General features: G+C 43.9%; 1 protein-coding gene across 2 annotated transcripts in view; it reads right to left on the reverse strand.

Moving 5' to 3' along the window:
• Window positions 1-363: 363 nt before the first annotated feature.
• Window positions 364-27,061, reverse strand: part of Aqp9 (aquaporin 9) — a 41,510-nt gene continuing 14,812 nt past the window's right edge. For both annotated transcript variants that reach the window (XM_048424144.3, XM_048424145.3), the window contains exons 4-8: window positions 17,217-17,343; window positions 12,642-12,779; window positions 10,571-10,689; window positions 3,789-4,006; window positions 364-1,100 (exon numbers count right to left, since the gene is read on the reverse strand). In XM_048424144.3, coding sequence (XP_048280101.2) covers window positions 926-1,100; window positions 3,789-4,006; window positions 10,571-10,689; window positions 12,642-12,779; window positions 17,217-17,343 — 777 coding nt within the window. In that variant the 3' untranslated portion in view covers window positions 364-925. The remainder of the gene's footprint in view (window positions 1,101-3,788; window positions 4,007-10,570; window positions 10,690-12,641; window positions 12,780-17,216; window positions 17,344-27,061) is intronic.

Consider the following 27,061-nt stretch of genomic DNA (forward strand, 5'->3'; position numbering starts at 1 on the left):
GTGATGACGCTGAGGAAAACATTTAGTGAGAGATAAAGCCTGTCGCTCATGCTTTGGTCCCAGGGACTCCTTCTACCCTCAACTTCAACCTGCCTTGTCAGCTTCCACTGGCTTCTAGTTTGGGCTTCTGGGGACATGGATGTGCAGCCACAGACTACTCGAGAGGTCTGTCCTCAACTGAGCTATTAGGAAAACACATTTGTGCTGAAAAAGACAGAGCAATGTATTTTTCATGACCAAGGTTAAAATCATATTTTAGGTTATTATATACTTAAGGACCTGGAAATTAATTGGTACCATCTAAAATGCAGGGAAGTGCAAGAGATTAATCTGGCAAATGGTTTCCATAAAACAAAAAAGCCATTCAGTTTCCCAAATTTATTTTGTATCCTGAGGTTTTTAAATGTCAGAGTTCTTCCCAGCTGTCTTCTATAGCCCTAGGTTGGGAGAATATCAGCATCTATGTGGACACAGTGCTCAGCTTGGTGGAGTGTTAACTCTTTCCTTCCCATTTCATAGGTGTTGAGCGCAGTCACTGTTTCGGAATGCTGAGTTTGTAGATTGTAAAGGCAGAGCCTTTGGTGACACTATTTCACACAGGGCAGTAAAGGTCTCTGAGGCCATCCTACCAAGTCCATGGTCAAGTTTCTAAATTCTTAGCAATTACTAAGGCCTTCTATCAACGATGCAATGAACCAGGCTGTAGAGAAAGGTGCCCCAGGGGGACTGCCAGTGATAATCTGGGGAGGGGTGACTTGTGGAGTTTTTTATTACTGCCTCTGCAATGGTTTGTCCCAAATGGCTAGAGAAAAGTGGGTCGATTTTCCCCACCCCACCCTCAATTCTCACCAAAGCATACCACATGGATGCCATCTTTTCTGAAGTGAGAACCAAATAAATAGTAAATCTAGACCCGGTCACACCACTACATGCTGTCGCTGAGTTCATATTTCTCTAGCTTGCTCCCAGATGGCTCTGCCTTCACTTCTGAGTCGGGGTCTGAGTGATGAAGCTGGATAAGAAGAATGTAGAAGAGGCCTCCGAAGAAAGCGCCCACCATCGGGCCCACAACAGGAATCCACCAGAAGTTGTTCCCAGCTCTGAAAACAAACAGGAAGTCAGTGAGATACTTCTTGGTCACCCTGCTATCTCTAATCTTGTTATTTACAAGTGACTCTTTCTGTGTCCATACTGTATAAGCACATTCACTAGAGAACGGCCATTACCATCCAGGACACTGCAGCATACCTGATATCAGGAACCCAGGCCAGTGTCCTAATGATTCCACTGAATGATTGCACCCTATTTATTTTCCTTTTAGAAAGCATGGTGCTTGGGCAAGTATGATGGTTTAGTGGGTAAAGGTGCTTGCGGCCCAGCCTGATACCCTGGGTTTGATCCCCAGGACTCACATGTTGGAAGGAGAGAGACAATTCTTACAAGCTGTCTTATGGCCTCCATGTGTACATGGTGGTGTGTGCCTACCACCCATCCTATACACCCCCCCATTAAAATGTAACAAATAAAAAATATATGTCTCCATGAATCCATGGCCCAAACTGAGGGCCTCTAGAGAGGCTATTCAGTAATTGTCTTTCCTATATTGTCACACAGTGAAGCTTGGGGGTTGTGAATGAAACCAACACAAGAGGTGCTCAGAATGTGGCTAGATTCCGGGACTCCCAGTTACTGCTGGCAAACTCCTAGAGATTAAAGAAAGTCTAAGGCAGTGTGTGAGCTACCCGCTAAACGGTCTGCCCAATATCATCAGAACCAGTGCTTATTTCTGGAGGCCCAGCCCACACACGCACTCCGCAGGGCTTCGTCCTGCAAGGCTCTTGTACCACTATTCCCCTTTCCTCTGCAGAAACACCCAGGGTCTGTACACTCCAGGAAAGGCACGGTCCAGGAGACAGTAGGTCACTTTGTGAGGCTGGTTTGTTTATTTATTAAGTGGCTTCATAGGAATGACTTCTATGACTGCTTAGGCAAAGTGAAGCCCAAAACATATCATTTAAAGATATAGACAGTTGAGGAAAACTATTTCTAAAAAAATGACAAACGTTCAGAATGATCCAGGGAAAGCAGGCGACCAGGAGGATAGACAGGTGCCTGCGAGGATTTCCCTGTACTCTGACTAGATTCTGGCCTTCTCTTGTGAACAGGAAAAGGTTTGGAGAGCATCGCAGCAGGAAAGCCCTTGTTCAGCATGCATGCACAAGACTTTGGGTTTCATCCCCTAAAGCCATAAGAAACCAAAAATCTTCCTGCCTGGCGTAATGGAGAGCATGTGGATTCTAGGAGAATCCAAGCCTACTCTTTGCATGATTATGCTTGATAGCCACAGACTGATCCTTGTGGCCTTTTGTTTAGAGCATATTTCGTCTGAGATAGAGTCTAACTCTGTAGTCCAGGGTGGCCTGGAACTCATTATGTAGGCCAGGCTTCCCTTAAATGTTCATGGACTCACCTGCCTCGGCCTCCTTAGTGCTGGGGTTACAGCCTTCACACCTGTCTTGTGTACAGCAGATTTGGATCAGAGAGGACAAAAGCAGAAAACAAGAGCTCTGTCCTGGACTCCGGAAGACCTGGTCTCAAGCCTAGGGCTGTCTGGAATGTCTCTGAGGAGGTACTCCCCCTGTGAGCTTCAGTTCCTTCATTCACAGAGAGGGTGCAGGGAGGGTCATGGGTTGGACGGGAGAGAACTGAGACTCAACACGGCCGCCACCAGATGTCACTGTTACTTTGTGCAAGAGGTTGCTGAACCTGCCCTCTCAATATCCTTTCCGACACCAAATATGGATGCACCCTGCTGCAAGGGGCTGGCAAAGGTGGCTGTTTTTGTCTCTGGTTTAAAAACCTTCCTGGAAGCCTTGGCTAGAGGTAAGGTGCTCTCCCTGTAGCAGCCATCTTAGGCGGTCCACGGTTCCCTTTCGGAGCATCTCCCTGTCACGGTCTGGATTTTGTCTGCTTTTTTTGAAGCTGGACACATTGTGCCGGAAACAAAGTCCTGAGAGGAGGTGCCCAGGTGTAACTACTCGCAGGGTCCTGGCTCAGTGCACACACAGGGTAACAGGGTAACCATCCTTTACTCTATGCTTCTAGGACTACCACAGGAATGTGTGTGTGTGTGTGTGTGTGTGTGTGTGTGTGTGTGTGTGTACATGAGTGTGAGGGTGTGAATGCTCATACATGTACATCTGGAGCCCATATTAGGAACTCCTGTCTAGTCTCTCTCTTTCTCTCTCTATTGTTCTCTGCTTTATGGAGCTGAGACAGGGTCTCTCATTGAAGTGGAGGCTCAAGATCTGTCTGTTGTCACTACCTCTGCACCCCAGCTCTGGAATTACAGGCACATGCAGCCATCCCTTTTGACATGGCTTCTCTCCTTCTACTCTCTCCCTTTTCAACTCGTCTTATTAATTTTTGATAAGTTGGCCTTCTAAACAGGCCAACCTTCTGCTCCACTTCCTAGAGTGTGGAATGACTTGGAAATGTCCTTCTCTGTCACAGTGACTTCTGCATATCTAGTGCCCAATAAAGTTTTCCTGGGAGAATGAAGGACTCAGGAGTCCCCTGGCAGCATCGTATTTCAGTTCTAGTCTGGACTTGGTTGCCAAGTAAATCTGTAGACAAGTTATATAATGAAAATAGTTCGTGTTTAACCAGAGTGTCCATAACCTCTACTCTCTGGTCAACATGCTCCTGCATCTCTGAGTCAAGGCTCAGTACTCTCTGTTGAAGGACATCAGCCACCTTTTTCTCTCCGCCCCACCATTGGTACTTACGTGAACACCTCAAATCCCCATCCTGCCAGAGCAGTGAAGAGCCTGGGGCTCAGGTCTCGAGCTGGGTTCATGGCACAGCCAGTGTTGAGGCTCAGAGAACAAGAAAGGCTAATGATCAGGAGGCCAATGACAAGGGGCTCTAGGCCTCTGGGGACCCCCATGTTTCTGGAGTCAAAAATGGCAAAGACAATCAGAAGGAGGAACATGGTAGACAGCACCTGGAGAGGGAGAAAATTTTCCAGAGTTCAGTCTGTTCTGTCCACCTGCTCACCCAAAGTTACCCCTTCGGTGAACAACCGGGATTGACACCGAGAGCCAGCTTGCTGTGCTTGCAGAGGATGTGGGTTCAGTTCTAAGCACCTGCGCAGCAGCTCACAACCAGGGAATCTGATGCCCTCGTCTGACCTCCACGGGCACTGCAAGTATGTGGTGCACATATATAAAGGCAAAACTCATCCACTTAAAATAAACAAATCTTTAAAAAATGAAACAGAGACAGCTAACATAGTGGACAAGAGTGTGGCTCTTCCATAGACTTGCTAGACGAAGATGCTGATGGAGTCACCCACTGCAGATTGGGTGCCTGATAAAGGGCACACAGCTGGTCCAGCTCCAGAGAAGACTGGTCCTCAACTGCCACACTATCTGCTAAGCTGCTAGTCAGTGACACCGAGGGACAATTGGCAAGAACAGAAAGTGAAGGAGGGTTGGCTTAGACTGGATGTAAAGACAGCAAGCAAGAAAGCAATAGATGAACATACAAAGGGAATGGATGGAAATTTCTTATTGGGGAATCTCAGGCTGATGAAATGAGTGGGAAAATATGCTTTGTAACAAAAGAAACAAACAGTGGCAAAGTTAGAGAAAACCCATTCTCCCGGTGTTTTCTAGTGCGCCTCAACACACTCCATGCTCTCGAGAGAAAATCCTGTAATAACTTATCAATATGCATCTAAAAACCAAAGTTCATGCATGCAGTTCAATAGGCCAAACTCATATCATAGACATAATGAAACTATGGAAAATTATTTTAAAATATATACTTTCATTAATCATGGTTTGTTGCACTGGAAACTGGAAGCCATTGAAGCAAACATCAATAACAGAAGAGAGAACTGCATTACAGGATGTCTATTCCACAACTTACTATACAGACGCTCAGAGCTGTAAACAGCGCCAGTGGGGTGGCTTAATAGATAAAGACATTTGGTGCCAAACTCGATGACCTAAGCTCAATCTCCTGAGTCCACATGGTTGAAGAGGGAGCTAACACTCAAAAGTGGTGCTCTGGCTTCCACATGTGTGCTATAGCATGCACATCCACACTAAGTACACGTAAAACTTAAAAAAAATACTATAAACATAAAACTATGTGGTAACATTTTAAAATGCTTATAACACTGAGAAATTAAATATTATAAATTCACTTTTTAAAAAACACACACAAAAATGAAAGCATTAACAGACACTCTCAAGTGGTGGGATTTTTCTGCTCTCTTCAAATTCTAAACTTTTAAGCAATCATTCTGTTTTGCAACCTAGCTGACAGCTGTGAGTCACTGTACACAGACTGTCTGTCACACCAAGTGTAGCTTTCTGGGGTGCATGGCATGTCCACCTCATGCATGCTCCATCCCGTGCTTCATCTCGCTGAGAAGCTGTAATGATCCCCATGATGTAAACCCTGCTATTCTCCTTATGATAGGCACTTAGGTAGATGGAGATTGAGGCATGTGCTCGAGGGCGTGTAGGAGAGGCAGGTTGGGAGCGCAGCAGGTGAATTTATGGTTTAATTCCTTCAGTGTTTCACCAACTTTTCAAAAATACTCATAGTCAAGAGAATTTGTGTTTGGAGAGACACCTTCTCCAGAGAGCTCCGGTGCCCGCACAGCCCTTCCTGACTCTCTCTGGCAGAGTGGAATCCTGGGCTGGCCTAGTGCTTTTACGTGATCTCTTATCTCTGCCCTTGTAACCTTGAATGAACCACTTGTTTACTTATCAGTTGAACCTCTGACCCTGACATTTAGAGCAAGAACAGGTTGGAACCACAGGTGCCTAACAAATACACATTAGCTAGCTGAACTAATTGGAAAACCGCTTGAATACAGTCAGAGTTCAACAACTGACGCTATTGAAATGACGTGACTCCAAAGCTTGGCCCTGGTGGTCAGCATCCCTCTTGGGTGTCGACTGACTGAATAGTGGTCCTTTCTTGGGCTGGTGGTTAGCAACAGAGATTTCTAACATTTATTCTCTCTATTTAGCCATGTACAATAACTGCTTAAAAGCTAGAATCTCTGGAGGAGAGGGCAACTCACTTCGCGATGAGGGTGCAGTCAAGTTTAGGTAAAGACAGAGCTTTACTGGCCGGATACCAAGTCATTCTCTAAGGCACACGGCAAAACATTTTAAGGCTAGGATCAGGAGAGTATGGGACACTCTACAAGATTCCGCCAGAACAGAAGAGAAAAGGAAGTAGAGAGGGAACGAGAGCTGGGCTAGGTGAAAATGTTGCTATTGTTGGCTGCTGTGGTGTGTTGGGTGCCACTCATGCCAATTTACCAGGAGGCCAAGCCAAGGCCTTAAAAAGCTCTGAGTTGTGCCAGGTGGGTGGTGATGCGCGCATTTAATCCCAGCACTTGGAAGGCAGAGGAAGGCGGATCTCTGTGAGTTCAAGGCCAGTCTGGTCTACAAGAGCTAGTTCCAGGACAGGCTTCAAAGCTACAGAGAAACCCTGTCTTGTGTGTGTGTGTGTGGGGGGGGACTCTGAGTTATTTGCACAAGAACAAATAGGAAGTCAGCAGCAGGCATCACAACTTGGTCTCCCCAGCAAAGTGCAGGGTTCTTAGAGAGGTGTGTGTTGCTGTCTTGCCATTGGGGTGCTGTGTCAGAGATGCCTCTGGGATCCCTGAGGGCAGGGAGGTGGGATGTGTCTCTGAGCAGCAGGAGAGGGTTACTCCAGGACTCAGGAGAGAAGGATGAATCGTGGCACCAAAGTCTCTGGGGCCAGAGGTCAGTTTTGGTCCTCGGATTCTCAGAACAACTGGGAGAACAAGACACCAGGCAGAAAGAAAAAGGAACAAGACAGACAGTCCAGCGCAAGTCCAAGCCTGGAAAGTCAGTGTTCTTCCTCTGCTGCCTGCAGGGGGAGTGGTCCACATTCACGGGGGAGTTCTCTGGATGTCCTTCCAGAGCTCTGCTTGATTTCCATCTTCCCAAGAAGGTACATTTGACTGAATGGAGAGGCAAGGCAGCTTCCAGAAACTCTGTGGGTTCTACCCATCCCCAAAGTCTATTCCAAGGTACCCCAGTTGCCATGTTTGCTCTGCAAATAAATGGCTAATTGCTCTGCGGTTTGGTGGGTGCTGCATGTTTAACAGTTCCTGTCATCAAGAGGCACCCAGATGGGGCTACGGCAATAGACTTCTGGTGCTTTGAAGCCAGAAAGATTAACGTTGTCCATCTCACTCTCTGTACTGTAGCTAATATCAGAGATATAAGGACCCCGAACCTGGACAGCATCATGTCTTCAGCAACGTATTCTTTACCTTGTCTCTCCTCATACCATTTGCATACTGCTAAACAACCCTCCAGAGAACTCCAGTTCCCCCACTGGTTAAACTTCTGCTTCCAATCAGCTCATCTACTATCAGAGATGGAAAGACCCTGAGAGGTAATGTGTCCCAAGCTGCCCACCATCCAGAGTTTATCATTCCCACAGTTCCCATAGCCTACTGTTTAAAGGCCACCTGACTGGCCTCCAATGACTACTCCCAGCAACTTCTGTCCTCAGGAGACAAGGCCTTTATTTTATATAGGTCAAATTTCCTGAAGCCTTCTTTATATGGGGAAAAAATGGCATAATTATAATTTCACTAGTGTATAGACTCGGCCATTCATCAAAGCATATTCTTTTAATTTTTTTCATAATTTGTTATTCTTGTTTTATGTGTATTGGGTGCTTTGTGTCCATGTATATTTGTATGAGGGTGTCAGATCCCCTGGAATTGAAGTTACAGACAGTTGTGAATTGCCATAATACATATTCTTTGGCACTCCGTGATGGAAAGCCTGCCTTCCATGTCCAATGCCCCAGGTTCAATCCGGATGCTACAAACAAAACTTGGGGTTCTTTTTTTTGTGATACCTCCCAGGTGATGGGCTCTGTCAGGAGGAATATCTGATTATCTCCTTCTAGCCACAGAAGCCACTGATGGGGTTGATGAATGCACACTCAGTACAGGGTTCCTGTGAGAAGCACACGGCTTCAAAAGCTGCTGCCAACGTCGTGGGTGAAAAGCGGAAGGGATGTGTGGACTGAATTAGTGTTAAGAATGATAAGATTTTCCCATGAAGCACGGTGTTGAGCTGCAACAGAGATCTGGAGCCAAGGAAGCAGAAGTCTGTTTGGGACGCATTGTGGATATTAATTGGAGCTAGTCATTCCTAACTTGGTTATTGTGAGATAAAAAGGAGAGTCGGATGCTCCTGAACTTCCAGATGCTACTGCATCTCAGCCATTGTTGCCCAAAAAGAGCTAACAGAAACTTAAAGCATTGCAATTTCCCCAAAGAAGATGATATTCACCAACATGTTGTCAGAAAGCCATTAAACAGAGAAGGGAAGAAGCCAATGATCAGAGCACCCAAGAGTCAGTGTCCTATTACCATATGTGTCCTGAATCACAAACGCTGACATGTTGCTCTGAGGAAACAATTCATTGAGGAAACCAAGGAGGAGACTGCAGAATGTGCCACACTTTTGACCAAGAGAATGAAGACATCCGAAGAACACGAGGAATAGATTGTTAAGAGACCTAGACTGTCCTAGCTAAGAGCTTCCAAGTTGGAGCCTAGTCAAAAATAAGTCTTTAAGAGTAATGAATACCGTATCAGATCTCACAAAACAATGTATTGTGCTTCCATCCAGCTTATTTGGAGGAATAAGGGACCCTTGAGCTCCTGGAAGGACTCTTTAATGTCCCTTCCCACACATATGCTGTCCCCAAACCTTATCTAGACCCAGGGTCCCTGGCTTCCACTCACTGCCTGTGTGATGTAGAGGATGTTTGGCTTCCATTCACAGAAGCATGTCCCTGGATGAGTGACACCTGGAGACAAATCTAAAGCTCAGCTACTTCCTTTGCTTACCATGCACACGTTATTACCATGGCAACAACCTTCCTTTTTCAGGCAGCTTCATCGCTCTGTCTTTCCCACTAAAATTCTTTCTACAGTCCTAGGACTTGTAGTTTCCCTTCTCCAAGTTACTAATGTGGTGCTCTAGCTCCATTTTTTAAAGAAATTGCAGGGGGGCATGCTGGGATTACAGGCATGCTCATCACATTGGGCTATCACCTTGTTCTGTGGTCATTCTGTTCAACTACATTCTATCGTTCACAACGCATTTTCTCATATTATTTTTTAAAGCTCTTACAATGGACATGAAAAAGGCTGATATCTATCCACATGGTACAAGTGAAAAAAGGAAAGATATATTTATTTTATTTTATGTATATGTGTGTTTGCCTGCATGCATGTGTGTGTGCCACACACATACAGTGCCTGTGGGGTCAAGAATGATCAGATCGCCTGAAACTGGAGTTGGAGATAGTTATGAATGATCATGTCGGTCCTCGGTGGGAGTGGTCATTGCTCTTGTCCGCTGAGCTGTCTCTCCAGCCCCATACTCAGAAACTTAAGAAAAGCTCAACAAGTCGCTAAAATCACTCACAGCGCTGGGGACAGGAAGGTTATCTCAGTTAAAGAATTCAGATTCTGAAGCCAGGTGATGGTGGTGCATGCTTTAATCTCAGCACTCAGGAGGCAGAGGCAGGCAGATCTCTCTGAGTTCAAGGCCAGCCTGGTCTACAAGAGCTAATTCCAGGACAGGCTCTAAAACTACAGTGAAACCTAGTCTCGAAAAACCAAACCAAACCAAACCAAACTAAACCAAACCAAACCAAAACAAAACAAAACAAAGAATTCAGATTCTGGATCTTGGAACTTTGCCATTTCCATTCAGTTACAAGTCTGTCAAGCCCCAGATACACTGGTGAGAACCCAGGGAGCTATCTATAAACATTTTTATCCTGACTTGTGAACAAAGTGGAAAAGAAAATGGTGAGGATATAGGGAAGTTTTCACAAACCAACCAATACAGCTATGGCTCTTTGTGATAGGGTCTCACTGTGCAGCCCTGCTTGACTTGCAATGGCCTATGTGGACCAAGCTGGCCCAAAACTTGTTGTGTCTCTGCCTCCCAAATGACAGGGGCGTGTGTGCCACTACAACCAGCAGAAGTTACTTCAAATATCAATCTAGTTGAGATGTTTATCTCCCTTGAGATTCTGATAAATCTCAGCATCATGAAGAGATAGAGCAGATTCATGACACCCCAGGGTCACCACCATATTTCATAGTTCTTGGGGGTAGTCAGAGATGCCATCTCTTGTAGCTAACACCCTTAGCGCCAAAGAGACACTAGAAGTGAAATGAACCTCATTTGCCTCTAACCCAGGCATCCACTCTTTGTCTTGATCTCAACTAATATAAAACACCTATGTGCATTAAAAAGAAAGCTGAGAAACCTTCTAGTGGCATCAGCATCTTCAAGGGCAAATCACTGTCAAGAAAGCTCAGTTCATATAAAGACCTCTGTCTTGGAAACACAACCCTTCCTTTTTCACAGGCCTACAGTGCTCCAATATGCACCCCATGCCTATCCCCACGTTCTATCATGTCTTTCCACCTAAATCAGGGTCTTGTTGACTCTCCACTTACTTGGTCTATAAAGGCATTTGGCAGGGATATGAATGAAGCTGGGTATGTTGCAAAAATAAACGCTGTTGCATTTTCTCCCGCGACGAGCAATTTTCCATCAGCAAAGGCCATGAGTCCATCTATGGAAGACAGAGCTTGGGGACATTAGTGTTTTCTGGAAAGGGCTGAGGGAGGCTGTTCTGGTTGGCTTTAATTAAACTGTTGCATAGCCTCAAGTAACCTGAGAAGGGAGTCCCAACCAAGAGATTGCCTTGATTAGACTGGCCTGTCGATATGTACATGAGAGGCTGTCTTGCTTCTTAACTGATGAAGATGGGTCCATCTCACTGTGATTAGCATCACTCTTCAGGGAGGTTATAGGCTGTGTAAGAAAGCTGTGTGTGCCGGAGCCTGGAAGTCAGCAAACACTCCATGTCTTCTCTTTCCAGCTCTTGCATGAGTCCCTGCTTTGACTTCCTTCCGGGATGCACCATGACCCAGGAGCTGAAATAAACCCTCTTCTAAACTGCTTTCGGTCAGGGTATTTTTATCACAGCAACAGGAATCAAAGCAGAACAGCTCTAAACCTGGACCAGGACCTTAGTCCGTGGGGTCTGAGAGAGCAACCTTTGGGGGTGTGGGAGGAATTCTTGGAATTTTCAAGACTGACCTAAAACCAAAGTGTGACTTTAACTTTAACTAAGCGGAAGTCATAACTCCTAGAGTACTCTCCAGTGCCCCTAAAAATTTACTTCAGAACATGAATGTCCTGGGATAATGAAGATGCTATCTATGGATGGCTGGTAGAGCCCTCAGAGCCGGGAAGCTGGATGTCACTGATACAGACAGTACCTACCCCATGCCTCTCTTTGCCGAGCTGCTGGCTCCCTGAGTTTCTGACCTCGGATCTCCCTTAGAAATTTAATTCTCAGAGAGACACTGTGGGGAGGGGCTTCTTGTACAACCTGTTTCCCTAGGGTTTGGATTATCAGTGTTTTCAGTTTGCCATTCAAAACACGCTAAGGCTCATCTTGGGTTGAATGCAACCAGCTTGTATGTTACAGCTGACGCCACAGGATCCTAAGATTCCTTAGCCTTAAGGACTTTGGGAGCCCCTCCTTTTCCAGAGAAGGAAACTGGGCCTTCATGATCTAATGACTTATATGTTTACTTTATTATTTCTTCTGAGACAAAGTTTCAAATCACCCAGGCTGGCCTTGAATTTGCTTTGTAGCTGAGAATGGCATTGAATTCCTGACCATCCACCCTCACGGGTGCCAGGATTATGGGAATGTGCCCTTAAGCTTCATTCCCAGATGATTATTTAAGCCACAGAGCTCCTCACTGCCACAGTCTCAGTTCAGTCCTGGGCCTGTGATGTCCAGGACCACATCTTTCTTCAGTCGGCTCCTGAGCAGATGCTCATACTATGGGCTAGACGGGGCAGAGACTCCCACCCAGCCTGCTTCTTCCTTAAAGGCATGTTCCCAGATGCATAACCTGAATATCTCCTGGGCCACAGCTTTCATGACCAGGCAGGATCCCATTTGTAATCAAGTCAGAGAAAGCAGCAGAGAGAGCCCACTGGCATTTTGCCTCTATTCATAGTGTAGCATATTGTAGTGCAGGGAGGACCCGAAATTAGGTTCTTAGAAGTTGTACCCTCCCATTTGAAGATTCACATTTTGGGACCTAGAGAGGTGACTCAGCAGTTAAGAAGTCTAGCTGCTCTTCCGGAGAGGACCTGAGTTTTGAGCCCCAGAACCCATACAGTGTCTCACTATGGTCTGTAACTCCATTTCCAGGGAGTTTTCTTTCTTCTGGCCTCTGTGATAATCCGATGCACAGGTGGTGCACAGATATATGTACAGGCAAAAACAAACAAAGACCCATACAGATAAACATCTTTAGATTAAAAAGCCGATTCACAGATTTTATTAAAAGACTTCATAAATTGGCCCTGTTGATAACATGGGCCTCATTGCCCCAATGCTTCCTGTTCTTGCTCAGTCTCATGCTTCCTACCAAGTTCAGGCTTTCAGAGGATGCTTCACTAGTCCTCCAAATCTTTGGACTCCGGGTCAATACTCACCATGGTAAATGCCAAAGACAGTTGCAGCCCCCACAAAGGCTCCTAAAAACTGGGCTCCCACATAAAATGGGAACTTGAACCACTCCATTCTTCCAAAGACACACATTGCAAAAGACACAGCCGGGTTGATGTGGCCTCCTGCAAGGAAGAGGAGACAGTCAGGGGGTAGAGGCCAGAGAGTGGGCATGGGGAGAGGGAAACAGAAACACAGATGAGTGTTGGGGAAACTACTGATCCATGGCACTATTAAAGACGGTTTAGAATCTTTAGCTGTATGAAAAGGGACTCAGACATTAAAAACTTGTGTAAGCAGTTCGTTTTTTTTTAAAGTGGTGTTTTAGCCATCAATTAAGGGATACCATAAGTAATTTGATGCGAACTATTACCATGCATATATATTTAAGGCAACTGAGGCTTAAGTCCATATCTAACAATTCTTCAGCACATGCATAGAAGCTGTAAAGGAATTCTCCACACTGGGAAGGGGTGATGTCCTGGCAGATGCCCTGTGCCTGCCCCTGAGGCAGAAGGGCTTTGTTGGAGGTGATTGCCATGTCTGCATGGACCCTCCTAGGTTCCTCTGTATGAACAGTGTGTTCTCTCAGACAGAAATGTGGCAACAACTTCCTCAACCCAACACAAGCTGTAGGTAGTAGCAAAATCAGCTTCCTGATTCTCAGCTACATATCCAGTCAGAGAGGTTTGCTCTGTGCTCAGTGATGATCTCACGTGGCTTGGGACTCAACTGTGACATTTACTGAGTGACTGGTCAGATAGCATCACTGTGGTGTTCTTTAGACTTAAGAACCTAATGGAATGGATTCTGCTCTAGTTAACTGGTGGGAAAACTGCAAAACAGGAGGAGCTTTCTCCCAGCTACGTGGTCAGCAAGTGGAAAAACCAAAATTCAAGTCCAGCTTTATCTGAATTTAGGAGCCGGGTTCCCTTCTAGACCGCCTTGGGACTGGAGAGGAATTTGGAACTTGGAACTCATACTGCTTTTACAGAACACTCCGGTTTGGTTCTCAGCACCCACACCAGATAGCCCCCAAAACCGTCCGTAACTGCAGCTCCAGCGGATCTGATGCCTTCTCCTAGACTCTGCGTGTACCTGCGCTCACATGCACATACTCTACCCCACCCACACAAGTACACATAATTAAAAATAAATCTCAAAGCAAGATGTATCTGCCTTGAAAACTAAGTGTGTGTACACATATGCACATCTGAGCTTGCAAGGGCACAAGGTGAACCTGGAGAACATGGACGACATTTCATGTGGAAGGGGATTAAAATCATTTCCGAAGAGAGCACATTGAAATGTGGGCGTTCAGGGGAGATGTGAACAAGAGAGATGACAACAAACCTGATGGTGGTTATGAGGGCGATGACAACCCTGAACCCTGGCCCTCATCAGAACCATGGCCATGCCCGTTCTAGAAGCCCAGCCCCCACAGAGAGCCATGCTTTTCCCGAGTCTCCTGTTCAAGGTTGACAAGTAGGTTTTTGGCTGCTAACCCCAGAGGCAGCCACCCCTGCCTTTCACCTCCAGTGAACATGAGCAAGGAAATCCCGGTATGTCAAAGCATGGGGGATCTCCCGGATCCTTATAGACACTTTAACTGTGGGGTCTTGCTTTTGAGGTCTCCAGAAGACAGCTTAGAAGGAAGATTGGAAACGTGAATTTGGACAAACACAAAGATTGATGAGACATTCCTGGAGCTGGGCTGCAGCTGTTTCTCTTCTCCCTGTGGCTGCAAGGAGAGTCCTTTATTTAACACGGGGCGGGCTAGGGATGCAGGGACTAGGATCCAACAGCAGCCCACAGAACAAATGAAACGCCTTACATTTATAGACTTTCGAGGGGAGGAGGATCTGAGCCTAGAGGAGTCTCTGAGCTTAGAGGAGACGAGCCTGTGCACAGCAGATGAGCCAAGGCACTGGATAGGATAAAAGACGTGGCTAATCCACTCCAACAGGGCAGAATCTGTAATCTCATACAGGCAGCCTGGAGGCTCTCACTGTGGAAGGATAAGAGGGCCATAAAAAGTCATCTCTGATCCAAACCATCCCTGTGGCGTGCCTTGCCAGGTAAGGCTTCTAGAACAAACTCTCCTAAGATAAAAATTCCCGCAGGTAGGTTTACATTTTGCAAGCACCCTGGAAGCCCAATTAGTCTCAGGTCTCATGTGATGTCAGCCACTTTGTAGGCATTTTAGATAAGAGAGCGGAAGAAATAATCAAGGGGCTTTGTTTAGTTGATGTACATGACAGAAGTCCAGGGACAGTTGCTTGGGGGTCAGAGAGGGTAGATCTGGGAGGGAGCTTTGGACATGAATGAGGAGAAGGGGCTAAGGGGTGACAGAGGGTCCAGAAAGGGACAGGGAGCAAAGGCTGGAGTTCAGAGGGCTACAGAGCCTACCTCCTACAGACCTGCGTGGTTTACCGCAAGGCCAAGGCCAGAGCAGCGTAGTGGAAAGAACATGAGCTCTAGGGTCAGGGAGTCCTGCTCTCAAATATCCACTCTGCCAAGGTTGCTTTGATGACTGTATTAGTCACGTAAAGAACCCCCTCGGGGAGCAGTCGGGGTCCAACAGGCTCAAGATGTGGGTCTTGGGTGAGCTACGTGAACTTTTCAAAGATTCTGTTCTAGGTGAACTCCCTATCACCCTTACACAGTTCTGTGATAGACACCTTACAAATTTCCTGTCACTGAGCAAGGCTATTCTGTTTTTTCAATTAATTCACTTAGAAATTATGTCAAAAATAGTCACCAACAGGGTTCACTGAGATGCCTGAGAGGGTACAGTAGAGGCATGAAGCCTAACAACCTGAATTCAATCCCTGAGACCCACATGGTAAAAGGAGAGAACTTACGGACTCTATGTGCATTCTATGACTTATGTGCATGCCTACACACACACACACACACACACACACACACACACACACACACTACCTTAAAAAATAGTTACCACCAGGCAGCCTACATGCTTTGAGTAGCATATTACATAATTACGTGTGTATAATAATTAGGTGTGTATAACAATAAGCTCCGATTGGTTGAATGGCACATTCACAATGGAGGAGGATACTAAAACTCCTTTATAGAAAATTAATTCTTTATATTTAAAAGTGAAAGGCCACTGACTTCACCAGTCTGTGGTGACAAAATGGGACAGCATTCATATTCATGTCTGGCATGCCTTGGTTGTTCTTGGAGTCCTCAAAAAGAGCTTCCCCTGTGGCTACAAACCATGTTAGGTACAGCCATCTTGATAGAGACACACCCCCCGCACAATTGTCTTCTCTGATTCCTGCCTGTGACCACTGGTGCCAAGACTTATGCTGCGGTCTGTGTAGCTTCATGGAACACGCTTGCGTTGCCCCTGCACATTGCTGAGTCACAAGTCCTCAGAGCATGAACTATGCTAGTCCCACACAAAGTCATGATACGTGTTCCCATCCCAACCCAACACTATCACTCGCCAGCCGGGCTCATCCACCACTTTATGGGGTTTGGGTGCTCTCACAAACAACTTGGTCAGAGTCAAAGCCTGACCTGGAAATGCAGCCTCTAGTCATTTCAGATTCTCATTCCTAAGAGCTCGGGACTCAGTCCCCAGGCCAGAGGAGACAGCTCTTTGCCATCTTCCTGCTCCCTCTTATCCTTCCTCCTGCTGCTTTCAATTCTTTCCCCCTACAATGACTCCTCGAGCCTCCCAAATGTAACAATGAATGCAAAGATTCATGACCTGCAGTGGCAGTGGCCAAGGTCAATTACACTAACAGAATCTGAGGGGAATTAGTACCATATGATTGCTTGACAGTGTTCAGCTCAGGATATCATGCAGGCAAAATACTCTAAACTAGTGGTTCTTATCCTGTGGGTCATGACCCTTTAGGGTGTAAGGACCCTTTCAGAGGGATCACATACCAGATATCTTACATATCAGATACTTACATTCTAATTCATAACAGTAGCTCCACTATGGCTCAGAACACCTGGTCCTGTCCCAGGTCCCCTTCTAAGTTTCCAGACTGCATTCAATAGCATACCATCATTTTGCTTTGCAGAGCCCTGTAATTGGCCACGGTCGACCTGGCCACTAGGGAAGAGCCAGGTTAATGTTTTCTAGCTCAGGCACAGACTGTCATGAAGACAGAGTTGACATTGCGAAAGACCTAGCCTCTCTGATTATAGCTGATAAAGATCCAAGAACTTGCTGTTGCTGGTGTGGCCTTTGCCAAGCTATTCACAGGCTTATCTGGGAAATGGCTCCCAAGCATGAGATTCGTAAAATAAGAAGTATTGATTGCTGGAGTATACCCTGCAGTAGCCAGGGATGGCTCAGATATGAGTGCTAACCCCATCTGGTCCTTGTTCAATGTTGCCTTCACATAAGCCACTTAACTATTTGTTGGCTTTTAAATTTTGTCATCTATCAAAAGATATCCATACATATTCTTGCAGGATTATAGAGACATAATACACAAGATATGTAAATCAGCCAATCCCGCTAGTGCATTGGGACAGTTGCATTAATAGTTATAATAATGACATCTACTGCATACCAGAGACACCGCCAGTGACATAAATAGCCATCACAACTGCTGTTGCAAATCCCATATTCATAGTGACTATTCCACCAAGATGACCTCGGCTGAGGACTGCTTGGGCAACAGAGCCACACCCCAGGACCTAGAAAGAAAGGACAAAATAACTCATTAAAGAAGTGGTCATGACCACTCTCTAACACAGTATACATTCACAGTGTGTATATATTTAGTAAAGTCATGAATTCAGCTCCCTTCAACACCCAACAATTCAAATTGTAATGCTCTGGCTGTCTCCATGGCAACAGATAAGTTGCAGATGAATCTTACTAGGGGTGTGTGGTATAAACACCTTGCCTACAACTTATAAATCAGGTAAGTTCACACCATGGTCTAGATTCTTCTTCTCAAAGGGATGAAAAATAAGGATTCTAGTTGGATGTGTAAAAATTCTACACAAATACCTTCTTGCTAGTGATTCTATGTGACCATTACAAGGAGGCCCCTGGCGAAATAGAATTCATATAATTCATATATGAGACATTCAACACTTACAGGGTGATTTCAGCTTACATCTCCCCAAAGGCAGAAGGCCGATGGTACACAGGTGGCCTTTGGATGTCCCACTGTCCCCAGTTCAAGGATACATTCACTCATCTTATTTGTAAATTGCTGGACTTAGGAGATACAGAAGAGTCTGGCTTCTGGAGAGAAGCCCTTGATATGCACGGCACATGTAAGACTTTGACTTGATCCACAGCCTTGGCACCGTACACTAAGTAGTAAACCAAGCTGCAATCACAGGTGCTCTTTTCCATTTTAGATCACCCCGGCTCCAGCTATAGCCTGCCGACTGATCATCACCTCCTCTCCAAATCTCTGTCATCAAAACTGTCAGAACTAAGCCAACATTCCTGTCTTCATTTTTACTTTGTAATATCAAGTCAATTGAACGCTGAGTACAACTTCTGAACTAAGCAAGTAGCACTGAATAACATCCTCAGAAAGTAAGGTTGGACATTATTGTCATCTGAGATGAACTACTCTAGACAGCCAGGGCAGAAGCGACTGCTAACTCTCCTAACAAGAGTCTTCCTCTGGGCAGAATTCCACTGCACAATCCCAATTTGGGTCTAGGGGGAACACAACAGCTTGGTCTGACTTGTCCCCAGAGAGGTCTGTGACCTGTCTGACATCACTTGGGTAAATCTCTCCCTTTCTAGCCTGGATGTTGAAATCGCCTTGGGGTTGGGAGGTGTGGGGTGGGTATAAATCATACTGCTTGCTGAGGGGGAGGGGCAGGAGGAAAGGTGAGCCATTAGGGGCTTCCATGACCCTCATCAGAATTGCCACCCTGAAGACTGCAGTACAGATATGTAGTATTACCGTTGTTTTTGTTTGTGTGTGTGGTATATGTGCATGTGTATGCAGGCATATACACATGAGTGCAGGCATACACACTTGTATATGTGAGAACACATGTCTAGGGTCTTCCTCTATTGCTTTTAACCTTACTTGCTCCCACCCTGAACCCGAAATTTATCATATTTCAGCTGAACTGGCTATTAAGCTCCTGGGATCCGCTTGTCTCTGCTCCTCAGCATTGAGGTCCCAGGCATGCGTGGCCATTCCCTGCTTTTTAACGTGACTGCTGGGATTTTGAATTCTGGTCTTCCTGCTTTCATGCAAGCACTCTTACCCGCTGAGCCATTTGCCTAGACCCAGTATTGTGTCTTGTTGGATATTTCTGTTGTAGCCTGAACAACAATGAGGACAATGGTACAAACACAGTGTGTTATTTAACCTCCAAAAAGAAGAGCGCTGTCCTGTGTGGTGGTATAGGCTGAACTGTAAGAATGTCTTCCCTAGTCTCAGACCCAAAAGGAAGCCAGTGCTTATATTTATCCTGCTTTTGTTTGCCTAGTCTATCTTAATTACATTAATTACATTGTCTACTGGGATTTTTCTCACCAAACCTAACCTGAAATTCAGTTCTTCTGTAACATCCAATTATACTGTGTTCAGTTTACAATCAATTCTGTTTGGTCTTGGTTTCTGTACTTAGAAAACAATCTTTAATCTTTCTTTCCAGACCAACATCCAAGCATATGCTAATATCTGCCCTTAATGTTTGTTTCCTACACAGTTCTGCATATCTCACAGACCCACAAGGTCACAATGTTATCTTTAAAAACATAAGCAGAAGACAAACAAACAAGAACTGGGGCTAGAAAGATGGCTCAACAGCGAAGAGCCCTTTACTGCTCTCATAGATCTGTGTTCAGTTCCCAACACCCAAGTAAGGCAAGGTTATGACACCTCTAACTCCAGTTCCAGAGGATCTGCCACCCTCTTATTGTCTCCAAGGGTACCTGCAGGCACACGACACACACACACACACACACACACACACACACACACACACACACACACACACACACGTGTGTGTTTAAATTTAAAGTTTTTAATTAAAAATTTTAGTTAACATACAAAACAGTGGGTTTCATTATTAAAATTTCATAATATATCATTGTACTTTGCCACCGATTGTCCTCTATTTCCCCCAGATAATGCCCCTCTACTTTAAAGCCACAGGTAGGAAGACATGTTGAATAGAAGATAGACAGACAGACAGATGCTAGGTGGATTAAGCTCCTGAGAGGAAACATGTAATATTTTGTCTCCCACCTTCTTGACAAGACCTAGCTTGTGTCCAATCTAGTTCCCTATCCAGGGGAGCTGGACAAATCCCTCAACCATGTAGGAGATGGATGGTGTGAAAAAGTTGTGAATCTGCTCTTTGTTGTGTCCTTCACTGTACATCCAAAGCCTCTTTCATCTTTTATTTATGCTCTTGAGCTATCTGCACCAGGCATTCTCTCATGAGCTCAACCTGCTCATTTGCTATCCTACAAAGAACAGCATCTTCTACTGGACACAGTCCCCGTTATTAGACTGGAAGGTCAGAAAATCATGTGAGCATTGAGTTCTACCTCCACAGAACTACCTCGAATTTAAGATTATGTTTATTTTGTGTCTGAATCCTAGATTCGGGCAGGATTCGGCAGGATATTTCATTTCTGTTCCACTGAAATTGTCTTAAGACATGAGTTGTTCCTGCATTCAGATGTCTGCCTTGTGGGTACTGGCTACCCACCGAGGCTTTAACCAGAGTGCAGACCAGAGTACCTGCTGCATGCTGATGTGCTTCTTCATAGCATGCTGGTTGGATGTAAAAGTTGAGCATCATGTAGCCCCAGAGTCTATGTTCTTAATTCCTATATCATGTCCCTTGCTGTCTGTACCGTTTTGATCATTCTGAACTTGATAGCAGACAGAGGGGATCTACTATAGATATTCTTCCAATACTATACATACTTACACAGAGGAAAGGGGATCCATGTGTTAATTTTTTTGGGTCTTTGCAATAGTTTCAAACATTTTCATGTTAAATAATTAGAGTATTGCCTTTTCTGTTGGGTAACAAAGCATGCTTTGTGGTTGTGTAAATGAACATAGCAAAAACATGACCTCAGGCTTGCTTCATGGGTATTTTCAATAAAGGTTCAAAGGAGATAACACTAATAAAAGCACTATTTAAACAGCAAAGGGCGATCGTAAATGGAAGCACAGGATATTGGTGTTTTAAGTGTAAACTCCAAAGGAAAGCTAAGAGTCAGTGAATTCAAATGATTGCATCCATGAACCTCACCATGAGCTCACATACGGGCAAAACCAAGCAGGGTGAGGATACACTCATGACAGGCGGCAGAGGAGTTGCTGTGCCACCGCTAGTCATTGAATCAAAGTTGCAAAGATTCAAGTGGTTTGACTTGTTTTCAAAGACGTTCCAAAGACTGGTTCTTTTATAGTGTGAGTTTGTTTATATGTTTGGCGTGTGTGTGTGTGTGTGTGTGTGTGTGTGTGTGTGTGTGTGTGTGTGTATGCTATTGTTCTGGGTAAGAAAGTGACAATACCTATAGTTTGCTTAACTTTCTGTCTATAGCTTCTAGCCAGGGTTCCACCTTCAACCTCCTGCCACCCAGCTATGGAGCCAGAAGGCACACTACAGATGTGCTGAAAGTCTCTCTGCACATCCAGGCATCACTGCACATCCAGGCTCTCCATTGTCTTGTCCCATGAAGCCCAGTCCCCTTCTGCCCAACACAGATCTACATACCAGCCACTTTGAGCCCTTTGAACTGTTATCTGCCGGTTCAGTCTCTACGTGCCTGCTCACAGGGTGCTTTTCTCTTCACTGGCTCCTCCAAACCCAATCTATTCTTCATTCTGAACTAAAATTCCTGCTTCAGGAAGTATCCCCACCTCCTCTGAGCTCTCATTGGCCTTTTGAAACACTTCTAAATGCTGCAGTCCTGACATGTCATATTATCTTGTGACGTTCCTTCAAGACTACTGTCCACCCAGACATAGAGCCCAGTTGGTACAGTGATTGTCCAGTGTTTACAAAGTACTGAGCTCAGTCTTCAACACCACATGAAGGCATGGTGATGCCCACCTGTAATCCCAGCATTTGGGAGGTGGGAGTAGGAAGATCAGAATTTAAAGAGAGTCTCATCTACCTATCAAATTCAAGAACAGCCTGTCATATGTGAGACAATGTCTCAACACCCTCCCCCAAAAGACCATACTGCTATAATGTCTACCAGCACTGCTTATTCCTCTAATATTCATATTAAGACAATACTTGATGAAAGATTAAGATATTTAAACACAAGCAAAAAAATAAAACTTTTTTTTCTTGTAATCATGAGTACAGAAAAGAGGAAAAAGTGAATTTGTGGTAAGATGATTAAGGAAAAAGAGGTGTGATTTCTAAGAAATATTATTTAAAGTCTCAAAAGTTACAAGTTGAGACACAACCTTGTGACAAACCCTTTACTGGACACAACCTGGACCCTAACATGATGAAGTGATTTTCATAAACTGCTGGGGGCAGTAAAGAGTAAGAGGGAAGACTCAGCCTTCGTGATTTTGTTATTTTCGTTTTTGATCCTTCTCAAGGGTCTCATGTATTTATCACTTCCTTTAAAGTGTAAAACAAGATTTCATGGGCTGGAGAAACAGTTCAGTGTTTAAAGCACTTGCCACTCAAGTTCAGAACCTGAGTTCTGAATCCCAGAACCCACAGAAAGCTGAGTCCTGTATCCAGGATTTCCATCTTCATAAGACAAACTCTCTTGCTTTTGGGATAGTTGTTGTTAATCTCTCCAAAAAAAATTACTACAAGCTCTTTGCCAGGGTTTACTTTCTTCCCATATTTGTTAATTTCATCATTAGTGAAAGGTACTATAATTTCTGCTGGATCTATTCCTGCTAATTGATGAAGTCTCAATTTTCCTCTTAGAATTAACTCAGAGAACTCTTCCACATAAGTTTTTAATTTTTCCATTTCGTTTGTGTGGTAAAAATGTCCATTCTAAGATAATATCTTCCCTCTGTAATAAAATTCCTATCGGGGAATATTTGGAGGGTGAGATGACCAGAGTGCAGTTAAGGTTTGGATCCTCACATTCCACAAATGTCTTCTGTAATTTTCTTCAATAAAAGTCAATTCTCCCTCAGCTTCCCCTGATAATTCCCTGGAACTATTTAAATACTTGTCACAATTTAAGGTTTTGTTTAAATTAATCATTTTATCAGGTTTTATCCCAATAGTGAGTCATAGCTGGGAATGTCTCTCAACAGTCTTTGGAAGTCATTAAGAGTATGCAATTGGTTTTTCCTATTTTGCACCTTTTGGGGTTTAATTTTTCTGTAACCCTATTTATAGCCTAAATAATTAATAGAACCTCCTCTTTATATTTTTTCAAGAGCAATTTGTAATACTTAACAAGGCAAAATTTTCTTTACTTCTTCAAACATTCTTTCTAAAGTGTCTACATTTGAATCAGATTGCAAAATATCATCCATGTAATGGTAAATTATAGACTGTGGAAATTGCTTATATATCATTCCCAATAGCTGACTTAAAAAAATTGACACAGGTGGTGCTATTTAACAGTCCCTATGGTAGAACCTCCCATTGATATCTCTTAGTAGACTGAGAATTATTATAAGTAGACACCGCGAAGGAAATTTTTTCTCTGTCCTTTTCTTGCAAAGATATAGTGAAGAAACAGTCTTTTAAATCAATAACTAGGTAAGAGAGAAGGCAAAGGTAGCCAGACTGTAGAGAGCTCATTGGCTGAATTAGCAATTCTTATTGCTTATTAGCAGTTCTTAAATCTGTTACCATTCTCCATTTTCCAGATTCCTTTTAAACAACAAATACAGGAGAATTCCAAGGGCTGGTTGATTCTTCAATATGCTCAGTATCTAGTTGCTCCTGTACCAATTGTTCTAAAGCCCGCAGTTTCTCTTAATCCATACAGGTTTGACTGTCAGCCGTTTTAAGGTAGGGCTGTTGATGCCTTTGAAATATCAGCAGCTACTGTGCCTTGTTCTTGTACAACCTGAATGGTTGGTGACTGTTCTTTATAAAACCTTCTAATATTTTTCCTAGAAACATACGATAATTTATGGTTTGTTCCTATGATTGGGGGAATGTTAATCTGAATATTCCATTGCTGTAACAAATCATGTCCCCACAAATTCATTGTTACGTATAGCTACATATGGCTTTAATATTCCTCTCTGTCCTTCAGGTCCTATATATTCAACTCATCTCATGCTCTGTTTTATCTGAGATAAAGTTCCGATCCCCAAAAACTGAACATTTACATCCTGAAGAGGCCAATTTGAATGCCAAGATTATGATATAATTATTGTTACACCTGCACCTGTGTCTACCAAACCTTCACTGACAATATCATTTATTCATATTTTTAATTTTGATCTTTGTTTGCCAAAATATTTGCTTTTTGGTTTCTCCTGAATTTTTTGTTCTCCTTTCTATAACTGTTTTATCATCCAGAAAAGTATGGTTTCTTACAATAGACATTAGGTTCTTTAATTGCTCTGGAAAGGAGTTTCCTCTATGATGGCAGGAAAGGACTGCACTGGATTTGGCACAGGGGCTGAATTTGGCATGGCCCCTCATGGAGCTTCCTGAGGGCAAAGGATTACCATGAATATTCCTCATTGACTTATACTCATTAGTCCAATGCCTGCCTTTGCCTCACCTTCTGCATTATCCAGAAAAGGGGGGTTGCATTCTGAATGAATTATTCTTAGGAAAAAACTTTATTTCTAGGAATGCTTTGTCTACAATCCCTGTTAAAGTGACCTTCTTTGCCACAATTATAACATTTGTCATTTTGAATTTTCCTCAAACCTTTGGAAATCACCTCTCCTATCCATGCATCATCATGTTCATAAGATTCTATATTAATTATATCTCGTATCCATTCCCCCAAAGGTGCTGACCTTGCCTTTAAAGCCCTAATTGTCATTTTGCATAGAGAATTAGCATTCTCAAAACCCAGAGATTCAGTTATTATTTGTCTAGCTTCTGAATTTGGTATCATCATTTACTGCTTAAGTCACTCTTTGTAAGAAATCTGTACAGACTTCCTTTGGCCCCTGCACAACTATAGTAAATAACTCAACTTTCTTTCCCAATTCTCCAGTTCTGTTCCATGCATTCAAAGATGCTGTGTGGGATAAATCCAGGGTATGGTCATCATACACAACTTGCCAACTTGATCTTAGGAGATCTCCCTACCTCGAGCTTTACTCCATTCTTCTATAATCTTAACCTCTTCTCTGAGCCAGGTACTCCATTGTAATTGTGTACTAGTCCCTAAAACTCCATTAACCAAATCTTTTCAGTCATTAGGGATAATTGTATTACAAACTGACCATGAGTTTAACCTTTGCTTCACAAAAAGTGAATGCATGTCATATGAGACAATTGCTCCTTGAATCTCTTTAAATCTAACAATGGCACAGGAGTCCAGTTAGTTGTAACAGAGCCTTTGTCATTTGGAAATTTCTGTAAGGTTACTGGATATATTAAGGTTGGTTGTCTGAAAACCTTAGGCTTTTCCTCTCTATTCTTATTATGCAGTGCTGAAATTGGCTCTCCATTAAATTATTCTGTCTGGGTTTGAATCTCTCTGTGATCTGTTCTATTAAATTTTTCTAAGGCCTGTATCTTAGCACTCAGATTAATCAACTTTTTTAGTGATAAGACAACAATCATAATGCTGATATTTACAATTGGCAGCACATAAATCTCATCTAAATTAGATATTCTTTCATTTAATTGTTCCATTTTCAAACTGTCTACCATATCATCATACAGAGACAAATCCCGCCATTATAATGATTTCCCCATTTTTTTATATTTATTTATTTATTATGTATACAATATTCTGTCTACATGTATGCCTGCAGGCCAGAAAAGGGCACCAGACCTCATTACAGATGGTTGTGAGCCACCATGCAGTTGCTGGGAATTGAACTCAGGACCTTTGGAAGAGCAGGCAATGCTCTTAACCACTGAAACATCTCTCCAGCCTGATTTTCCCCGTTTTTTAATGTGGGAAAAAATTCTCTCTTTTAACTAATTCCTCCCTTTAAGAATTCCCAATTGTCTTACTAAATCTACCAATGATATTGATGGAGATATGAGGCTGATTGATGCTGCGTAGAACTGTAAAAGCCTGACTGGATTTCAAGGCAGCTGCCTTGTTTGGCAGCAGCCCGAAAAGGGGGTTCACAGAGAATCTGCAACCAGTGGTGGAGAGAGACAGGAGAGAGAGAGAGAGAGAGAGAGAGAGAGAGAGAGAGAGAGAGAGAAGAAGAAGAAGAAGAAGAAGAAGAAGAAGAAGAAGAAGAAGAAGAAGAAGAAGAAGAAGAAGAAAGAAAGAAAGGAAGGAAGAGAGAGAGAGAAAAAGAGAGAGAGAGAAGAAAGCCTAGTTGGGTGGGGCTATAGCTCCACATGCAGCTCCAATGGGAGCCCCACGTGCAGCCCCAGCCTATGTTGGCAGCTAAAAACCTCAGGCAAATGGCTTTTTCCTTAATTTGTACTCCAAACATTGGGCACCAACTGTAGCATAAATAATAGAGATCCAGAGACAGAAATTGGGGTTCAACCCAAAAACCAGAAAAGCAAAGCTGGCAAGGCACTAGGGAAGTTTTATGTCTACCAAGGCTGGGAAACCACAAACTAAGCAGACAGCCTCTCTCTTTCCTCCCATTTTATATTTCCTCTAGTGCTAGGAGTAAGGGTGTGTGACTCCCTAGTACTGGGATAAAGGTGTGAGCCACCACCACCTGGGTTTATTCCTGCATTGATCTTGTGTAGCCCAGGGTGGCCTTGAACTCACAGAGATCCTCCGACTCTGTTTGCCAAATCCTGAGATTAAAGGTGGCTGTCACCACTGCCTGACCTCTAGTGGTTTTAGCTTTGCCTCTGGTCTTCAGGCAAGATGTATTTATCATAATACAAATAATACACCAATGCAGAGTTTCAGTGACTGATGCTGACCAGATTAGACACAGTGCAGTGGGGAATCAGTGAGTTTCAAGGTAGATGTGGGAGAAACACTCAGTGTTCACAGGAACAAAGGAAAAAGTGGCGAGAAGTATAAAATAGTGGCTAAGAGACAAACAGAAAAAGTTGGAGAAGGTCAGGCATGGTGGTACCCACCTTTAATCCCAGAACTTGGGAGGCTGAGGTAGGTGGATCTCTTCGAGTTTGAGGACAGCCTGATCTAGAAAAACCCTGTCTCAAAACAAACAAAAAAATGGAGAAAGTCATACAATTTCCAAAACAGATCACAAGAAAGACAAGGTGGCAAAGGCAATAATTCTCCACAATTGGCAAAAACAGGAAATATTTACATTGAAGACAAACCATGAATATTTCCCCTCAGCTACATGATAGAAAATCT

This window comes from Myodes glareolus, chromosome 4 (assembly GCF_982192425.1).
Source record: "Myodes glareolus chromosome 4, mMyoGla1.1, whole genome shotgun sequence".
NCBI classification, from domain to species: domain Eukaryota; kingdom Metazoa; phylum Chordata; class Mammalia; order Rodentia; family Cricetidae; genus Myodes; species Myodes glareolus.